The sequence below is a fragment of the Camelus ferus genome, chromosome 2 (genome assembly GCF_009834535.1).
Source record: "Camelus ferus isolate YT-003-E chromosome 2, BCGSAC_Cfer_1.0, whole genome shotgun sequence".
In the NCBI taxonomy this organism is placed as follows: domain Eukaryota; kingdom Metazoa; phylum Chordata; class Mammalia; order Artiodactyla; family Camelidae; genus Camelus; species Camelus ferus.
Window position 1 is genome coordinate 85,222,461 of NC_045697.1, and position 20,595 is coordinate 85,243,055.

General features: G+C 35.9%; 1 protein-coding gene and 1 pseudogene across 3 annotated transcripts in view; one reads left to right on the forward strand and one right to left on the reverse strand.

The window, feature by feature from the left end:
• Positions 1-20,595, reverse strand: part of PRDM5 (PR/SET domain 5) — a 158,065-nt gene that overhangs the window by 62,279 nt on the left and 75,191 nt on the right. For all 3 annotated transcript variants that reach the window (XM_032462630.1, XM_032462637.1, XM_032462644.1), the window contains 3 exons: positions 14,496-14,580; positions 13,121-13,278; positions 2,074-2,167 (listed from right to left, as the gene is read on the reverse strand). In XM_032462630.1, coding sequence (XP_032318521.1) covers positions 2,074-2,167; positions 13,121-13,278; positions 14,496-14,580 — 337 coding nt within the window. The remainder of the gene's footprint in view (positions 1-2,073; positions 2,168-13,120; positions 13,279-14,495; positions 14,581-20,595) is intronic.
• On the forward strand, positions 19,401-19,501 carry LOC116659523 (annotated as a pseudogene).

The window sequence follows — 20,595 nt, forward strand, 5'->3', positions numbered from 1 at the left end:
GTTCTTCTTCCATATTTTAATTTCCAGATTTCTTTGTTTTAACTTTTATCAGAATTTTAAAATTCTGATACTAGATTTTACCTGATTTTTATCAGATTTCTTTACCTTAAATTTACCAGGATTTTCCCCTTTCTTAAAGCCAAGAAGCTAGCTACTAACTTACCTTTTGGTTTTCAGTGGATTAGATAATAAAAATGATTTCCAAAATAATTATGACATCTTATTCTTCATATTTTGAGCGAGAATGCTGATGTTAAGTCTCTAAAACAAACTTCATGTTTTGAAATTAAAAAGGTTTTTGTTTCTATATTGTATAAGACAAGACCTACTCTCTGTCCTTTCCATTTGCACCACTTTGGTTTTGCCATCCTTTTAGCTCACTAGCCTTAACTGATGTTTACCTTAAGTAAGGCATTTACTTACTCCATTACCAAGGTGACTTTCCTAGCTAAATATCTTGATGCAGCTTTATAAAGTCTCTGACTGAAGTGGTGATCAGCATTATATTAAACACAGAACGCACAAGCACAGTCTACACCTGGTCACTTCAATCCTACGTCTCAAGTTGATGACAAACAATAAGCTGAAATCAAAAGTATTCAATTCTTTCTATTAAAAACTCCTTGCTGCTATTAAAAATAAAATTTCATCTGTGCAAAAAAAAAAAAAAAAAAAAAATTCCCTGAGCATCAGATCAAGTTTAGCCACGTAAGTCTTAATGGTATGAATGAGGTTCCCTTGTCTAAATCCCTGTTCTAAAATCCCTTCATCTCATAATAGTTATTTTTATCAATCAAATGATAGTGAAATGGGATGGAAATTCCTGCTGTTACATGACATATTTTATTTCTTAAATACACAGATGTTCTTTATAAGGAAAATGTAAAGTAGTGCTAACAACTTCTCCAGAGCTGTAAGGCGAGCAGAGAATGGCTGAGATCACAGCACTGTCTTTCTTCTAAGCAAAGAGGCATTTTATCACAATCATTACCACTCGATAAACAGAGAGACTTCAACATCTTTATTATGTTGTATTTCAAATACTTTGACTTGACCAGAGAAAATCTCTTCCAAGATGCTAGCCTATCTGTACAATCAAATGTCAAGACTGATTAATTGCTCTGTGCTCCTCAGAAATATTAAAAATTTAATCAGCAGTAGAAACTTCATGTTAGAGGATGTTCCACTGAAAAAACAACTCGAATTAAAAGCAAGCATATAAATATTATCTATGTTATACCATTTTAATTTAATTTTAGATACAGTAATGTAGTAAATCTCTGGTAACTTCAACATCTGAACACAGAACCCACTTTAAAACCCCACTTGGCCATAACACTTTCTTCTCTGAAATAAAGTGACCTCCTTCAGCAATACAGCTATAAATTGTAGTATTCTAAAAGGAGCTCTGAGTGTAACCACTAGACAGACTTTCATTGTATTTATGTGAATAACTTATTTCCCCTGCCCAAAAAAAAAAAAAAAAAAAATGCCCTTGCCAGACGAAGTAAGAACTCAGAGGCAGTGTAGTAAGCAGGAGAAGCACCTGACCATTAGAGGCATGGGGGCTACCCCTAGTGCTGTGCAACCCTGAGTGTGTCACTATGCTTCTCTGAGTCTCAGTTTTCTCAATTCCCCTCAAATTAAGAGGTTAAATTACACAGTAACTCTGATCCTTCCCAGTTTTAAAAGTCTGTGAGCTAATAAAGTCATGCCAGATATCTGCATGTTTTAAAGAGTCAGATTTGTTTCCTTAATCATTACATTTAAAAGGAAACAAAAATGTCTGTTTCAGAACAAATTTCAAGGATACTTTATTGACATGACATGTTTTCATACACAATCTTGAAATAGTGGGAAAAAATTAAATAAAATGATGAATCTTACTGTGGGAAAATAAAGCAAGGATAAAGGAAGAAAAGGTGAAAGGCAGTTATCAGTCCTTTTTAAGTTTAAAAGCAGATGACATAACTACTTACAGGTCTGCTTCTATGACGGCTACATTCACAAAGGTTCTAAGAACGCAGTGTGAGGTAACTCCTTTGGTCCTCAACTGCCCAGACTGTGACTTACTGTTATGGATGAGCAGGTGTCTCTGCAAAGAAAATGGGGTCCGGAACAAAGCTTTACACTCCTCACACTGGAAGGGCCTCTCTTCAGAGTGGGTCTGCAGATGAAAGACACGGTCGGAGTCAGGAGGCTCTAGAATCAACTGGTCATTACAACTGGAGCCTGATGTGAACGAGGAAAGACAGGAAGGTGGACACTATCCCATTTCTTCTGGTGACATTATTCCCCATAAACTTGGAAACACAAATATGCTGTGTTCACCGGAGAAAAACAACTGTCTTTTTAACATCTCACATGAATAATTAACTTGATACATAGTAAAGAAAATCGTTCCTATAATCTCAAATGCTCATCTCAATACACACTAAGATGTCTCAGGATCTACTTTGCCGAGTGAAATGATACGTAATTGCTCTAAAGATTAAACCTTCTTTATCACTGGACAAAGACTTTAATGATGCTGGTACAACATTCTCCACACAGATAAAGGACACTGGTATAAGGGAGATTGTTTCCATCCTTTCTATTTCAACTTGACTGAATAATTTCAAGTCATTTTTAATCCTAGGTGCTGCTCTTCCCCTAAATCAAACTAGAGTATTTACTCGTGTTATATTAATTCTGGATAACATTCATTAAATATTTATTGTATGTCAAATGCTAGGTTAAACACTTTACATGAATTATTTCACTTCATTCTAACAGCAATTTGATAAATAAAATACTACGGTTGTCCCCATTTTATAGATAAGAAAACTAAGGCTCAAAAAGTTTCAGTAACTTGCCAAATGTCAAACAGCATAGATGCAGCAAGCATGATTAATCACATGACAGACAAAAATAAATGCGTAAACCAGCAACAACAGAAAACCACCTGCTAGATCTGAAAGTCAAAAACAAAAACAACAAAACAACAACAACAACAACAAAACCCCAGCTTATTCACTTCACCTATTTTCCATTACACATCAGTATTAACCCATTTTGCCTAAATAAGAAAATAAAATTCTATTCTACCCGATGGTAAGAAAATAATGCTCACAAATGCTAAAATATAGAAAACGGAACTATGTTTTCTTATTGCAATAAAGCAAATCACATAATTGATGGCTTTTTATGATATCTGTGATATAAAAATAAGGGAATAATTTAAGGAAAGGTCACTTTATTCACAGCATATAGATTTATACCTGATTAATGAACATTATAATATTAAAGGTACAAACATTACCTATTAACATAATGTTAGTGAAAAGGGATTATCATGCCTGTTTTCAACTGTAAAAACATATTAAAAGGATGGGAGGAACAAATATTTAAAACTCAGGATAAACTACAGATATTCAAATTGCTATTTAGCTGGGAATAAATATATCCATGAAATAGAACAAAAAGCAGGTTTCTTTCATTACATAAGATATATGAACATTTAATATAGGAAAATATGGCATTTCAAATTGGGAGCGGAACAGTGGATTATTTAGTAAATGGTTGTGAAGCAACTGTATAGACATTCAGAAAAAATGAAGTTGTGTCTATTCTTCACCCCTTAACATCAATAAAATTTTTTGAAATTTAAATTTTTTTTTTAATTTTTGAAAATCATTTCTATTCAGATGTTTTTTCAAATGTGAAGAGTAAGACACTAAATATAGTAGAAGAAAATACGAGTGAATATTTAAATAATTTTTACTGTTATTTACTAAAAGGCTTCTAAGGATTCCAGAAACCCAGGAATTCAGGTAAGGGAAAGGATTAAATTTAAAACTGCAAGACAAAAACGTTTGGTGTAAAAGACAATAGTTACAACATCAACCAAAAGTTTAAAATTGTTAATATAAAGAGTTATAGCAAATTAATAAGAAAATGTAAAAACTCCAAAAAGGGGGCAAAAGGACTCTCCTCCAAATAGCTCTCTTAAAATTTCATTCATTATTTGTTTTGTGCCAAGTCTATGATATGCACTTCATGCCACTGCATGCCAGTCCTATTTTACATGCTGAGTATATAGCAGTTAAAAAAAAAAAAAAAGAAAAAGACAAAAGTCCCCACTATCATGGAGCTCTTATACTGGTGGAGAAAGGACAAATTAACAAACAGTAAGTAGGAGATACATGCTACAGAGAAAAATAAAGTAGGGAAAGGGGACAGCAAATGTTTCAGAGAACAGGGCAGCAATTTTAAAAGGTGTCAAGGAAATTCTGGGTGAGAAGTGACACTTGAGGGAAGATCTGACATAAGCAGGGGAGCAGGTGCGCGTCTCTGAGGAAAGAAACTCAGAGACGTCCCCACAGCCTTAGGCACACTCTTCCCTCCATATCCATGGACCAAAATCCAAGGACGCCCAAGTCCCTTATATAAAATGGCATAGTACCTGCATACAACCTATGCACATCCTCCCATATACTTTAAATCATCTCTAAATTGTTACAGTACCTAATACAACGTAAATGGTTGCCAGTGCACAGCAATTCAAGTTTTGCTTTTTGGCACTCCCTGGAATTTTTTTCCAAATACTTTACATTCAGTTGGTTGAGTCTGTGGATATGGCACCTGCAGACACAAAGGGCCAACTGTATACCGTGATCAAAGCAAAGGGAATTTGCTAAGAGAAGAGATGAAGTCTTCCTTGGAAGGTGGCAATTTAGATTCCCAACGCAGGGATATTTCCCCTCTACAATACTGCTGAGAGACAGCATCTTATATTTCTAACCAAGGGTGCCCCTAGCAAACATTGTTTGGAACACATCAGCTGATTCAACCAGTAATTTGAAAGTTCTGCTTCCACATGGCCAATATTTATTACAGCTAGTCTAGAGCCATAGAGAACAAGTTTATTCTCTCTTCCATAATGAAGCTGTTTGAATATCTGGAAACAGCAACCATGTCCCTTCACAAACTGCCAGATAACAGACACCTGTGGCTTCACTCATGAAGATACAGTTTTCAGGCACATCACAATAATAGTAAAGCAGAATTTTCTGCATAAAAGAAGGCATCCTGATTTTTATCATTCATATGGAACAAATCATAGCAGCTATACCTACTCCTCTAGTGGATAACTTGTTTGCTAGGCAAGATAGCTAAATAAATTGGTAATCTTGCACTGAACTTTATGGGTCATCCAAAGAGAAATGAGTGCAGATTCTTATAGTACAAACAGACAAATAAGCAAGAACGGACCAATCCTAGTCCTATCAAAAATTACTCTCTCTAAAAATTAATACCAGTCCTTCAACAGGAAATTGTTTTCTTATAGTATAAATCCTCAGAAATTAACAGATAATAAGAAACAGGATGCGGGTAAGATTCCAAATATTTGGTCATGAAAGATAGATAGGTAGATGATACAAAGATAGAAAGTAAAATGTATATGCACGTTGTGTGTGTATTTAAAACCACCAACCACATATTCTCAGTTGAAACCCTCATAAAAACTAAACTAGCCTATTTTCAACATAATACAGATGCAAACCAAAGTCAAAAGATCTGAGTTTAGAATCACTTTCTAATTTTAAATATACAACACCCAATATGGATATTAGGTTCAAACCCTGTTTTTTACTGAAAATACTGCACTTCAGCGTATTTTAATTATCACATACAGTTCTCATTTGTACATCTCTAATTCTCACTGGTTCAGGTTTGCAGCATTTTCTAGTACGATACAAATTGTTATATGAGAGAGAAGGATGTCTCTTTTTCAAAAACATAATACTTTTCCATTCAATTAACTTAGCTGCCACAAACTAACACTGTTGACATCACTTAAAATTCATTACCCCGTAATATTGAGGGTTCACATAAGTATTCTTCCTGCCCTCACACTAAATTGCCCCCGTTTGCTATGTTCTATGAATTTCAGAGTTTACTTTTCAAAGTTTTTTGCCTTCTCTGAGTGTAACAAGCCATCACCATATTTTCTGGCTATGGCTAACCTAACTGAGCTTGGTTTTTTTTCAACCCTCTTACTTAATCTTCTCATAGATCCTATGGGCTGAGTCAATCAAGCTTGGCAGAACTTCAGGTAGAATAAAAATGAAAGGGTTAAGGGCCGAAGCTCCATGTTATACTAAATAACATGTTTTAATACATGAAAAAGTAACATACTGGTAGTGGAGAATTAATTTAATGATTATGGAGGAAAATGAGCTGTTTTTATTTCCTGCCTTGTCTACCCAAAAGGGGAAAGAACAAAACATTTCTGAACCAAATCACTCACAAGAGCAAGTGCTTATCAGAAGAATTTTTGTGAAGAGGAGCTGCTTTTTAATATATGACACTGATTTCCAAGAAGACAAAAAGGAAGCAGTGATAAGCATCTGCTTATTAATGTTACTCTTCCTAAAACACCACATAAAAGAATTTTGAAGAAGGAAAACTACAAAGGAGCCCTTGTCTAACAGATATTGAAACACGTTAAACTGCAATTATTAAAATAGTATGATATTGCAAAAGAACAGAGATTAAAAGGAACAAAATGGAGTCCAAAAATAGATTTATATGAGAGGTTTTTAACAATGTGATAGCAGTGGTTATGAATCAATATTTCATTCCATACCTAAAAATAAATTATTGATGGATTAAAATACCAATAAAAAGGAAACAAATATAACTTTTAAAAGAATTGATGAGGATTTCCACAATCTTGGAATAAGAAAGTTTTCTAAGTAAGGCATAAAGCTCAGAAGCTGTAAATACTCAGAAGTCATACAACACATAATCCATGTCATACTTAAAAACGTAAAAATGTAAAACTTCTTTATTCCAAAGATGAAAGTTGATAGATGAGAACAAATATTAGAAACTAAAACAAATTAATATTCATAATATTTATAGAACACCTAGAAATCAATGAGAAGCCATAAAGAGGCCAGTGGAGAAAGGACACAGAGCACCTACAGGCATTTCTCATAAGAAATGTAAATGAAAATTAAACATGAGAAGAGTAGAAGTTCACCCGCGATTGCTAAAATGCAATGAAATATCAATTCTCAGACTGAAAAAAAAAAAGGCTGATAGAATCAAATGATAGTGAGGGCACAGATAAAGAGGCACTTCCATCACTGCTAAGTGAAAATTGAGCTTTTTCAGAAAGCAGTTGGGTAGGAGTAATCAAAACTTAAAATAAATTAATATCTGACCCATGAATTCCATACAAGATCTGTTTGCATAAATACTCCTGGCAAAGTCAGTTTTATGTAAAAAGATGTTCACTGATGTTATCACAATAATGATGGTTATGAAAAGTGAGTAACTGTATGAATCTACCTGAAAAAGCTCTCCAAGTTATGATGTTAAGGCAAAGAAGTAAGTTCCTGAATGACATCTATGTCATAAAACCATTTACATTTAATTAGACTTATTGCCCCAATGGGCAGCTAAAACCTTTTATCGATGCTCCACCCAAAAGAACTTCCCCTTACACAAAAACCTTAGTGTGGAGTGTGAAAGTTTCCGAGGATTCACAGGTGATGACGGGGGTGCCTCGTACAGTGCAGGCTTCCTGTGCACACTCCCATCCAACCTGACACTTGGGAATCTCTTCTCACATTGTCTCTTTCCCATTCCAATGGTCACCTTCCCAACTCTGCCACCCAACCACCTCCAACTCTTGCCTTATCAATCTTCCCTACTCCAACCTGTTACAGCGACTTAAAGTATGTCAAAGGCATTATACGGAGGATAAAAAGTAAATTCTACTCAGTCTACAAACTATCCTCCAGTTTTTAGGGTCCCTGGCCTTTGAATATAGCAGTAGATGTAGCAATAATTAACAAATTATTTGTACAAATATCTGTACAGTTTTTAATAGATCTGGGGACACCCAGAAAGCTACCCACTGGGGAGGGGACTGGAAATATGGTGGGTCAGAGAAGGGAAGGCGGCTGGGGCCAGGGGATGCTAACCTAAGCTGCGTAATTGATTACCCACGGATTCATGTATGATTTTAGGGATTTATTTAATAAGATGTCTACTACACAGAAAAAAAGGCAAAAAAAATTTTTTAATTAAATTAAGAAATAAAGAAATGTCACCTTCCTCTCTTCCAACATGTTCCTTTGTGGTTTTAAGAAGGTTATGGGTGTGCAGGCAGGTCAAGCGAGGTGAGCTCAAACCCCTGTGCTGGGCGGGGGGCGAGGGGGGGCTGGGAAAGAGCAGAGTGGAGAACAAAGGCAATACTCCACACAAAGGCGAACTCTGGAGGTAAGAGCCAGTCTGCAGCTTTAAGGCACAGGCAAGAATCAGAGGCTAGGGATTTGGGAGACAAGGCCCTGTGCCCACAGGAACCTGGAAGAAGAAAACTCTGAAGAGCAACAAGCAATGTGCATGCAGCTCAGGCAAACACCAGGGTACAGTCTTTAGCTGACCACTCTTCGATGACTATTTGGGGGTTGGGGGAGTGGAGGACATGGAATAAAGCTGGGAGGGAGGTTCCTATATTAAAGTCAGAGAATAAAGGGGGATCACCGATTTGGCAGTAAGTGGGCTACACGTCAGTTACTTATCTCAGAGCCAGGAAAGGGTTCTGAAAATTACAACAGTGCAGTATCTTCAAATTAAAGTTTAAAGAGTTCTTAAATATCTCGAGTTGATAAGCTCAGGGCAGAAGGAATACGACAATGATTTTTCAGTGTATCACCAGATCAACTAATATGCTCATAAAGTCAAGAGAGAGGGTGCACAGAAAGGTCAGAGCACTACAATGCATACTGCAAACAGAGATCTAAAGAAATCACTTCTCACGCTACAACTACTTCTTAACTGGGAATATTGTATCTTCTTTATTTGGGATAATCTTCTCGTGGATTTGTATTCACTCAGGAAACATCTGCCACATTCAAAGCACAATGTCAATAGGTGCTATGAATAAAAGTCCAGCATCTATCTTCAAATCTCACTGTCTATCTCGTACAGGAAATAAGGGGCTTATGTTGGAAAATGTATAGTGCCGTCTCAACTTCCGTCTGAGGAAAGTAATTTAAATAAGGTAAGTAATTTGCCATTAGCAACATAAGCTTCAGAGAAACGTCTGTACCTGTTGTTTCCTTCTGTCAGGTTCGATTCCTGCATGTCTCTCTTAGTGTTGTGAATGAAAAATATTGCCAGCCTTATCAGTACACAAAGGATGCTGTGGCGATCAAGTCACCAGCCATTACCATTACCACCACCCTCGGCAGAGGGAACTCAGGATGCAGACAAGCAGACAGCCTGGCCTCTGCTGCCACCCACACTGTGCACCCTGAGGGAACTCAGGAGGGGAATGAACAGGACACTGGGGACACTGGCCTTAGATAGCTCAGTGCGTATCAAAGGAATGATTTCAATGAGCCTAGACTTTTGCACCTTCCCATACATAGAAAAGTGCTAAATTCTTCAACTGGAGATATCTGTTTTTCTTTAATTAACTGTAATCTTTTGACGTTCTGACTACCTGGTCTTTGTGGCAAAACTCCTATATATCCTGGCTCCTCCCCTGCCTCTTCAGAGCAGTCCCTCAGAGTGATCTGAGCGGACACCCCGGGTTACGTCTTCAGAAAATGTCTGCTGAATAAAAGTTAACTCTCAACTTTTAGGTTGTGCACTTCTTTTCAGTCAACAATGTGAGGATCTCATCATGGTGAATGTGCTTCTAGGACACAAAAGTAGGTAATTCCGGATAATACACCACCTTAAATGAACCACCCGCTACTTCACCCACGGCACACCTGAGGAAGAAAACTCTGACGCAAAGCTGAAGGAAAACGTGGCTGTGATGGAATTACTGAGCTTCTGTCTTTCAGTCTACAATTTGGCACCTTCCTTAGAATCTGTCAAAAATTTTTTTATTATGTAAAATTTATGCCATATATTATGGTTTTAGAACCTAATCTCTGATGTTTTTATGGAGAGATTTGTCCTTTTCTTTAAGGTCTAATAAAATTTCACCTGGGCGGGCAAAGTCTGATTTGCAGTCTCTTTCAAACTAATCACTACCAAAAAAATAATTTTTTATCTAAATCTAACACACACACACACAGAGATTTACATACACACAGGTGTATTATTTCATTAAATGACCGTTTATTCTTATTTTTTCCATTCTAATTTTTAATGGCTCTTCATGACCCAGTAAATTACTTCAAGACCCACAAAATAGCCATGGCCCAGATTAAAACTCACTGGATGGGATGTTAGTAGTATAGGAGATCCAATTGAAATATTTTAGGAACAATTGTGACCAGAGTTCCTCACAGGCCTCTAATGTTCATCCCTGGAAGGGGCCAGGAGAAAATTTGAACAGACACAGCTCTGTCCTCCAGGGGCTTGTTTATGACCTAATCAGGACAAAACCTCTCTGTCTTCATTTCCATCTTCAAGTAGGCAGTGCCGGCTCCAGGATCTAAGACTTCAGTCCATCCAGACACCCTGCCTAGAGCAGGAGGAGGTCACCGTACACTATCTCAGTTTTGCTCTGCATTACATTTGAGAGGGAACAAAACGAGGGGGTGAAGACTAATTAAGTAGTTTCTCTTTCCTGCAGTTCTCTAATGTCTGTCTAATTGTGATTTAAAGAATCAAAGCATATAGCTGGATCCAGGTAAACAATCTTTGTTTTAGCTAGATCCTAAAAAATACAACTACAAAGGATTAGGGAAAAGGAAAACTTACTTGGACCTATTGAGCCTGTAAAACTGGCAAGATGACGAAAAACTAATTAAGTTTCAGAAACAGAAATCACTCCTTCAAAATGTCATGCCATGTTGTCATGATCACAATAAAATAGTCCCTTTTCAAGCAAATCCAAATGTTAAAAGAATTGATCCCAAAATAAATCAAATACATATAATAAAAATGCACAAGCTACATAATCAAAACCCCCAAAAGAATAATTAATTTACTTAAAATAACAAACATTGGTCATGCTACAGGGGGAAATCAGTCCGACTCTTAGTGGTTTTTCTCTGCTTTACTTGCATCTCGTTACTTTTTAGTTTTGTAACATGTCATTAATGAATAATGACAGAAGAAAAAATCGATTCGCTTTTTCCGCCATAACTCTTAAGAGAACATTTTAGACATTTTCACGTAACCATACCAAACCCACGCCAGGCTCGTAACACAGTGAGAAGCACAGTGGTCCCCAGCAGAAGGATTGAATGTGCTTTCCACCCTGGAAATTACAGGCATCGTTGTTTCTGTCCTTCCCAAGACATCATTATTACTTTCATATGATTTATGGCTGAAAGTATGAGAGATGGTGCAAAGATCCTGTGCCAAATTCCCATATGGCATATAATATAAGCCAAACTGTGAAAAACTCGTAAATGTGGGTAGATCAGTTTCATCAAAGAAAGGAGCAAGAGGGTTCCAGAGACTGAGCAGGAAACTGGCCAGATAATTTTTTATAGGCATGTAATTCCAAAGCAGCAGTAATGAATGTGGTCCAGCCTCTGAACATAGAATGCTTGAGTTAAACATAAGGGCGGTCAGCAAGAAATTAGGCAGAAGCGGTCTGGTACACTGTCAACCAACCCTGTTTATTCTTTCATAAAATCCGCCTCTTTTTCTTTTTAGACTGCAGCTGAAATTGATATCATAGCTTCTTAAATGATTTCAAAAAAGATAAAATGATGTGTTTGGAAAGTCCAAATAAATACAGAAATAAATATAGTTCCAATGGAATATTGCAAATAAAAAGTAACAAGTTATTTGAAAAGACATTTTATATATATATATATATATATATATATATATATATATACACACACATACACACATATATATTGTTTAACAGCATCCTAAAATTGTCAACCAAAATCAATACGCAAATATTTATTATATCACAAATTTAAACATACATTTCTAAGAATTTGAACATCTTTGCAGATTTTCTGAATTGAATTCAAACATTAATTATAATATATATTATATTACATATCTTATACACAAAGTAGATAAGATAAAACTGACACATTTGGTAACAAGAACTTGAGTAAAGTGTAGGAAATGCATACAAAAATCAATAGAGGAAATGAAGAGTTTGTAACTTGAAGAAAGTCCCATTAGAAAGGAGGGAAGGGAAGTTGGAAGTCACGCTGAGTTGTCTTCAATACGGTTCACACAGAAAATAGAGCGATACAAAGCTGGAAAAGGAAGCTGAGGTCACGGTGTAGAGAACTCTGAATGACAGGCTAAGGCATATATATACTGTAACTTACGTAGGCACTGGAAATCTACTTATAATAGTACAAGAGTACAAGAGTGATAGAGCTGTGCTTTGGGATGATTATCTAGTCAGCCGGATAAGTGGGAAGTGATAAGTAACAATAAGCTGAATTAGATGGGTATTAACGTGATGGAAGATGAGCGATAATCGGATGTTGGAATGGTAAATGATCAGATAACTGTGCAGGTGATGAGACAGCATAGAAGGTAGAATCTTCAATAATTAGCTTCTAATTCTAAAAAGGGGCTAAGACTAAAGAAAGAGACAGGGATAACTAGATGCTTTTTGTCATTAACAGAAATTAACAAAAACTTCCAAAAGTGACACATTATCTGGAGCATGTTAAGTTCATTATGTCAAAAAGATGCCTAGTTATGTATCAAATAAGCAGTAACAAATGTGAGTCTGAAGCTTGGGATTAACAAAACAAATCATTTCGAATTCATCAGTACAGAGTTTGTAGCCAAAGTCATGGATGTAGCTGGCATAGAAGACCCAGACGAGGCCTACAGCCAGAGCATCCAGGATGACCAAAGAAGTGTCCAGAGAAATTGGCAGAAGACCTAGCAGAGTCGCTAAAATGGCATCACAGATGAAGAGAATGCCCAAAAGGTAACGTAAGCAAGGATAGTTTCAATAGAGAATAAAGGCAGAAACAAGGCCCCAGGGGTTATGGGCTGAGTGAGTGACCAGAAAGCAGAAGTAAGATCTTCTCCAATTATTTCACATGTACAGCATGCCTCAGATATACGAAAACTTCTTTAAAGGATAAGCAGCTGGTAATTACATCAGCAAATCAGCAATATATATATGTATATAACAATATTAATAGGCTTTTACCTTCTTGTGATTCTTGTAAACATTTCTGTGAGCAAATCCCTTTCCACAAAGCTTGCATTTGTAAGGCTTATCTTCACTGTGTATTACTTTGTGGGCACCCACTTGATCAAGCCTCTTGAAAGATTTGTTACAAATCTCACAATTATAGGGTCGTTTTTCTGTGAAAAATGAGTGGAGACAATCTCATATCTATATAAAGGCAAAGGATAAAAAGGGAAACAGCCTTACCTTGTATTACTTCTTATGGATAAGTCAACTAAAACATGATCGAAACAACTGAAAAAAACTACTACCCAATCCACCCCTTAGACGTGTGAGCCTCTTCACCAGAGAAGCATGAGCTTTTCTTTATTCACCTACTTTGCAAACTAAATATATAAAGTAGCTTAGACATAAAGATGAAGTTTAAATTCAAGGAAGAACTCTTAATCCCAGATGAAAAATCTGCTGATCAGTGTGAGTTTAAGTCAGGGCCACACCTCTGAATGCTAAGGGTGAGCGACCTAACAGCGGTGGAGGTGAAGGACAGGCCTGCCCCCTGCCCGGCCAGTGGACCACACCCAGGCTGAGCTTCCGGTCCTCAGCAGAAACTAGACACTTGGGTGGCTGTGCAAAATCCACAGTTATGCAATATTCATGTAATGTTGACAACGAGATGTTTCAAATAAAGCGTATCTGAAGGCTACCAGTTTTCAATCTTTTCTTTTCATTTACCAAAATATCTCTACCTGCCTCCAAATGAAGTAGCCATTCAGAAACATTCTGACTTCAACAGCCTCAAGTTATAGACATTCTAAATTCTGTAAAGAGACCTCATAAAGCAAGAGTTATTTTCAGAGCTGAATTTTTTAAAGTATGTATAGCAGACCTATTATTCAAACTTGCTTAAAATCAAACTATGGCTTTAAAAACTTATATTCTCAAAATGTATTTATAAATTTCTCACTAACATTTATTAGTAGCTTAGTTAGAATGTGAAAGTATCTAGAAATAGCAGAACTGTAACTGTAATTGCTGAATCCCTCCTAAATGTCAGACACTCTGCTCGCATGCTATGTAAATGACCTCATTTAATCATCGCAGCAATTTTGAAAGGCAGGATATCTTTTCACAGATGAAGTATACAGAAACTGAGGCTCAAAGAGGAGTAGGTAACAAATTAAACGGTGAATTTGAAGATCTTCAGTTTCATTTAGTCCCATCACTTTTGCATCAGAAATAACCTGAGGTCTAGAAAGGTTAAGTAACTTGCTGACTATCACGTGGCCAGTCAATGGCCAAGCTAGAATTATTAACCAGTCTACTGATTACCACTCTAAGAGCTTCTGAAATGACAATGTGATTTCAACATAAATGGAAAAATAGGTATTTTTACCTGAGTGGGTAATCATATGACGTTTTAGCTGATTAGCTGAAATGAATTTCTTCATACATTCTTGACAATCAAATATCTCATGAATCTGCAAAAGGGTAAATTGACAGTTAAGTCAACTGTAAAAGCCAAAAAAATGTACAGAGCTCAAGCAAAAGAACAAACATTTGGACAGTTGCTATTGTAATACCCAAACTATAGGTCATAATTCAGCCCTAAGTTTTGTTCATAGTATCCTATGTAAATTGAAGATGCGATGATCATGAGTTACCTAGTAGAATCATATCACTGAAAGAAACTATAAGATTGCACACTATTTAAATATGTAATACAGCTGATCTATTCAGTGCATAATGAATTTAAACTCTGTAAAAAATTATACCCAGTATATATTGTCTCTACTATGCACAAATTTTGACTTGGAAATACGTAACTTGATGTTAAAAAAATTCCTTTATAGTAGTCAATGCTACTTCAAACTTAAATATATGTATTATAGAACAAAACATTAATTACCATGAAAGACAAGAAGGTATATGATTTTGAAAAGTATTTAGTTCACAGCAAAACTCTCACATAATAGGAGGACCACAATAAAAAATACTGTAAGTTTTATTAGTTTTATAAGTTTTATTTAAAAAAAATAAGGGAGCAGAGCATAACTTCAGCAAACAACTGGCTAAAGAAATATTACAATTGAATATTCAATTTAGTTCTTTCCCTCCAAGACTCTAAATCAGAGAAATCAGATAGGCAATACTAAAAGCAGGTGCTTAGTTTATTATCAGAAACAATGTACAAAGCTCTAAGAGGAATAGACTGCCAGAGAGTCATATTAGAACTGTTGATCATCCCAGTGAACAAGAGCATCACACTGTTTTACTGAAGATTCAGAAATGGTTTGGTGAGGTCATGTTTTTGTTCTAACCTCATTAAAGGCAGAGCTCACAAAACTAAACTTCAGACAAGCAAAGGCCCTTCTGCAGGAAGCCAAGATACTATGTAATTAATTAATTAATTAATTAAGGCCACTTCAGCATCAAAGTCAAAGCAGAAGACCCTGAACTGGTACAGCAGTGAGTAAAAGAACAAACATGTGGATAGTTGCTACTGCAATACCCAAACTACAGATTATAATTCAGTGAGTAAAGAGAGGAGGACTGGTAAATGGCTCCCCTGATCTCAGTGACCATGGAAGAACTCAAGGCGGGGACAGTGAAAAGAGGGCACAGCCAGGGAAACAGAAGCTGCAACAAGGCTAACAGACCCCTGCTCTGCAGCCGGGGCCTCAGTTCTATGCCCGGTCACGTGGCAGGTCTGAGGCTGCCAACCCGCCTGCTGCTTCTGTCAATCTGATTCTTGGTGAGTCAGTAAACTCAGCCGGAAAAAGCAGAGAAAAGTAGACAAAAAAAGATAGAGCAGAAAGAAGTCATTGCACTAGAATCTGATTTATACCCTGCTTACATGCAGTGGCATCTAATCTTGATCAGGGGACATCTGGGATCCAGAGAGAGCTCTACAGTTCCTCAGAAAACAGTGCGGGGCTGCACAAGCACTCAGAACGAAAGTACCATGCAGTACAGAAGGCAAACTCTCAGCCTAAGAAATTTTAAAGCAACATCTTCAATCATCAAAGACCTTCACAGCAATGATATGAAGTGTAAGGCTTATTTAAAGGACAGTAAGAACAGATTTGTATTCTTAAACTCTGTTTCTGAAATATATATCTTTTACATTAACAAGATACACCAAAAAAGACGATACGCCTTCCAACACACGTAAGTGAAAACATATTTAGTGTACTTTCATTTTTAATGTTAAATTTATATTAGTGTATAAAATTTTAAAGACTTTATCCATATAAAAATGGCAGATGTTAAATAAAATGCTGCAGAATATACTCATATTTGTTCACTTAACTCTCCTGGCTTTTAAATCATGAAACATTTTTAAAGGTTGGATCAAATTGATATTCTCAAAATTACAAAATTATTTACTGTACCTGAAAGCATTTGTGTTGACTATTTTATTTATAGTGGAAAATTCAAGCCAAAGTTATTTTCAAAACTCCTTAAAAAGTTTAATAAAACAATCATATTTAAAGTGAAAATAACACTAATTATGCCTAATGTTAAGTACAACATATTTCGTAAACTGTGCAGTTTACTAAAATGACATGAAGGATAATGACTTGCAATTTGAAGTCTCAAAATAGATAATTTTCAAGAAGGATCATAATATATCTTACTGTAATATAGGACAGCACATAATAATGTAAGATACTATTCTAGACTATACTGTAAATTTGGTATATTCATAAAGCACCATCTACTGGCAAGATGAAATACTACAACCAAACTCTATTAGACATTAGACAAACCCAACTATAGGATCAGAATCGAAGGCTCCACACAAAAACTATTAGAGCTGATAAAAGAATTAAATAAGGCAGCAGGATACAAAATTAACATACAGAAATCATATGCATTTCTTTACACTAATAATGAAATATTAGAACAGAAAAGAAAAAAGCAATCTCTTTTAAAATTGCATCCAAAAATCCAAAATATTTAGGAATAAACCTGACCAAGGAAGTGAAAGACATATGCAGAGAACTACAAAACATTGATTAAGGAAATTAAAGATGACTTCAAGAAATGGAAAGATAGCCTATGTTCTTAGACTGGAAGAATTAATATTGTTAAAATGGCCATAATACCCAAAGCAATCTACCGAATTAATGCAATGTCTATCAAATTACCCAGGACACTTTTCACAGAACTAGAACAAAGAATTCTAAAATTCATATGGAATCACCAAAGACCCAGAATTGCCAAAGTGACACTGAAGAAAAAGAACAAAGCTGGAAGAATAACTCTCCCAGACTTCAGACAATACTACAGAGCCATAGTAATCAAAACAGCACAGTATTAGCACAAAAACAGACATAGAGATCAAGGGAACAGAACAGAGAGCCCAGAAATAAACCCACAGACTTTTGGTCAATTAATCTTTGACAAGGGAGGCAAAAATATACAATGGAGTAAAGACTGTCTCTTCAGCAAGTGGAGGTGGGAAAACTGGACAGCAGCATTTAACTCCATGAAGTTAGAACACTCCCTCACACCATATAAAAAAATAAACTCAAAATGGCTTAAAGACTTAAACATAAGACAAGATACTATAAACCTCTTAGAAGCAAACATAGGCAAAACATGACCTGACATAAATCTTGGCAATGTTCTTCTAGGGCAGTCTACCCAGGCAACAGAAATAAAAGGAAAAATAAACAAATGGGACCTAATTAAACCTATAAGCTTTTGCACAGCAAAGGACACCATAAGCAAAACAAAAAGACAACATATGGAACAGGATAAAATATCTGCAAAAGATGAGACCGACAAGGACTTAATTTCCAGAATATATAAACATCTCATACAATTTAATAATGAAAAAACAAACAACCCAATCCAAAAATGGGCACAAGATCTAAACAAGCAATTCTCCAATGAAGACATACAAATGGCCAATAGGCACATGAAAAAAATGCTCAATATCACTAATTATCAGAGAAGTGCAAATCACAACTACAATGAAGTATCACCTCACACCAGTCAGAATGGCCATCATTCAAAAGTCTACAAACGACAATTGCTAGAGAGGCTGTGGAGAAAAGGACAACCTCCTACAATGCTGGTGGGAATGCAGTTTGGTGCAGCCACTATGGAAAACAGTATGGAGATTCCTCAAAAGACTAAAAATAGACTTACCATATGATCCAGCAATCCCACTCCTGGGCATATATCCAGAGGGAATGCTAATTCAAAAAGATTCATGCACCCATGTTCATAGCAGCACTATTTACAATAGCCAAGACATGGAAACAACCTAAATGCCCTTTGACAGATGACTGGATAAAGAAGTTGTGGTATATTTATACAATGAAATACTACTCAGTCATAAAAAAGAATAAAATAATGCCATTTGGAGCAACATGGATGGACCTGGAGATTGTCATTCTAAGTGAAGTAAGCCAGAAAGAAAAATACAATATGATATCACTTACATGTGTAATCTAAAAAAAGAAAAAAAAGACAAATGAACTTATTTACAAAACAAAAACAGAGTCACAGACTTAGAAAATAAACTTATGGTTACCAGGGGGGAAAGGGAGTAAGAAGGGATAAATTGGGAGTTTGAGATGTGTAGATACTAACTACTGTATACAAAATAGATAAACAACAGATTTTTTCTGTATAGCACAGGCAACTAGAGTCAGTATCTTGTAATAACCTATAATGAAAAAGAATATGAAAATGAATATATATATGTATATGTATGACTGAACTATTATGCTGTACATCAGAAATTGCCACATTGTAAGCTGACTATACTATAATTATAAGAAGAAAATGGAGTCAGTAGGAGCTGCCTGTGGAGTCAGAAAGGCTACGTCAGAGGAGCTATGCTGTCATGGAGGAAGTGCTGCCTGAGCTAGTAAGCGACTAACGTTCTACAGAGACCACGTGGGTGCTGCATTCTGCTACCAGCAGGTAGGGCTGAAGTCCCCCAAGATAGCCCTTGGAGGAAAAGTTCTTAGATTATGAAGAAAATAAATGGAAAAGAAGACATTTTTTCAGAAATAGGCCCCACAGCCAACTTTGGTGAAGCATTCTACTTGGTAAAATATCTTAAATTTCAACTTCTTAAAATCAGGGAAATAAATTATAGAATTATAAAAGTAAGATGGTATTTAGAAAATGTCTATTCAATTGGATTTAATCTTTTTGTCTCAGACTCGGTTCTGCTTCAGAAGCCTTGAGGGTGATGGGAAGAGAGGAAGAGACATAGAAGCAGCAGCATCTGGATTGGGGTTCTAGGCAAAATTTCCTTTAAAAAGTCGTTTCGGTGCTTGCTTCAGCAGCACATAAATTGGAATGATACAGAAAAAATTAGCATGGCTTCTGAACAAGAATTACATGCAGATTATTGAAGTGTTCCATATTTTTAAACAATCTGATAAAACAACCATTTGAAAACTGAAAAAAAAAGTAGTTTCATGGCACATAGAGAAGAAATTTAAAAAACACTAACCAGTTCAATGTCACATGTTAAAAATGAGAGAACACAGGCACAGTGTTACATGGAGGGCTAGTGACAGATGATGACACCCAGTGGGCTCACCCTCTGTCCAGTGCTTGTTCCATTATGTCTCCCTAAGGACCAAAAGCACTCAACATGTAGGCTATAGCCTCAGACATCTTAGCAATTTAATTACCTTATATGTCATAGGCTATTTCCAAAGCACATGGCTGGGGCTACTGCATTGAATATCATACGAATTTTAAGGTCTGTCAAGTTATTTTGGAATATATCTACATACAAATAAAGAGATAAAATTCTATTTACAAACCACACCCAAGGTAAAATTTTACTTTCACTAGTACCATCTCCTCTCATTTTGGGTATTAAATGACTAAAAGAAAATGTATGCTTCTAGATATTCTGAAAAAGCAGCATATAAAATTAGGAAATAATCATTTATATCTTTGTTATAATAATAATATAATATAATATGATATAAATTGTTTGGACTCTGCCATGATATGAACAAAAATCTAAATTCTATTTTAATTCTGTTCTACTGTAAACTCTATTAACTAGTGCTAATGTTGTCAGGGTTAATGACTCATTTATTTTTCAGGTTAACATTCACATTAAAGTAGTAGTTTAGTAAGTTTTATGCTTATTAAAAATGTATTAAATTTATTTTCTCCTAATATAGTTGACCCTTGAATAATGTGGTGATTCAGGGGTTGGACCCACCTCTTCCCCAACTCCTACCCTCCCATCTCCTGCAGTCAAAAAACCATATAACTTTACAGAGGACCCTCCACATCTGTGCCTTTAACCAAGCCCTGATCATACGGTACTGCACTATATATTCACTGACAAAAATCTGCTACCAGTGGACCTGACCCATCCAAACCTGTGCTGTTCAAGGATCAACTGTATCATCAACTGTTTCTGCTAGTAAAACTTCGACATACTTGTACATTATTTTTAGCTCTTTAAAATAACAGAGCTCTTGTCTTTGTTTTGC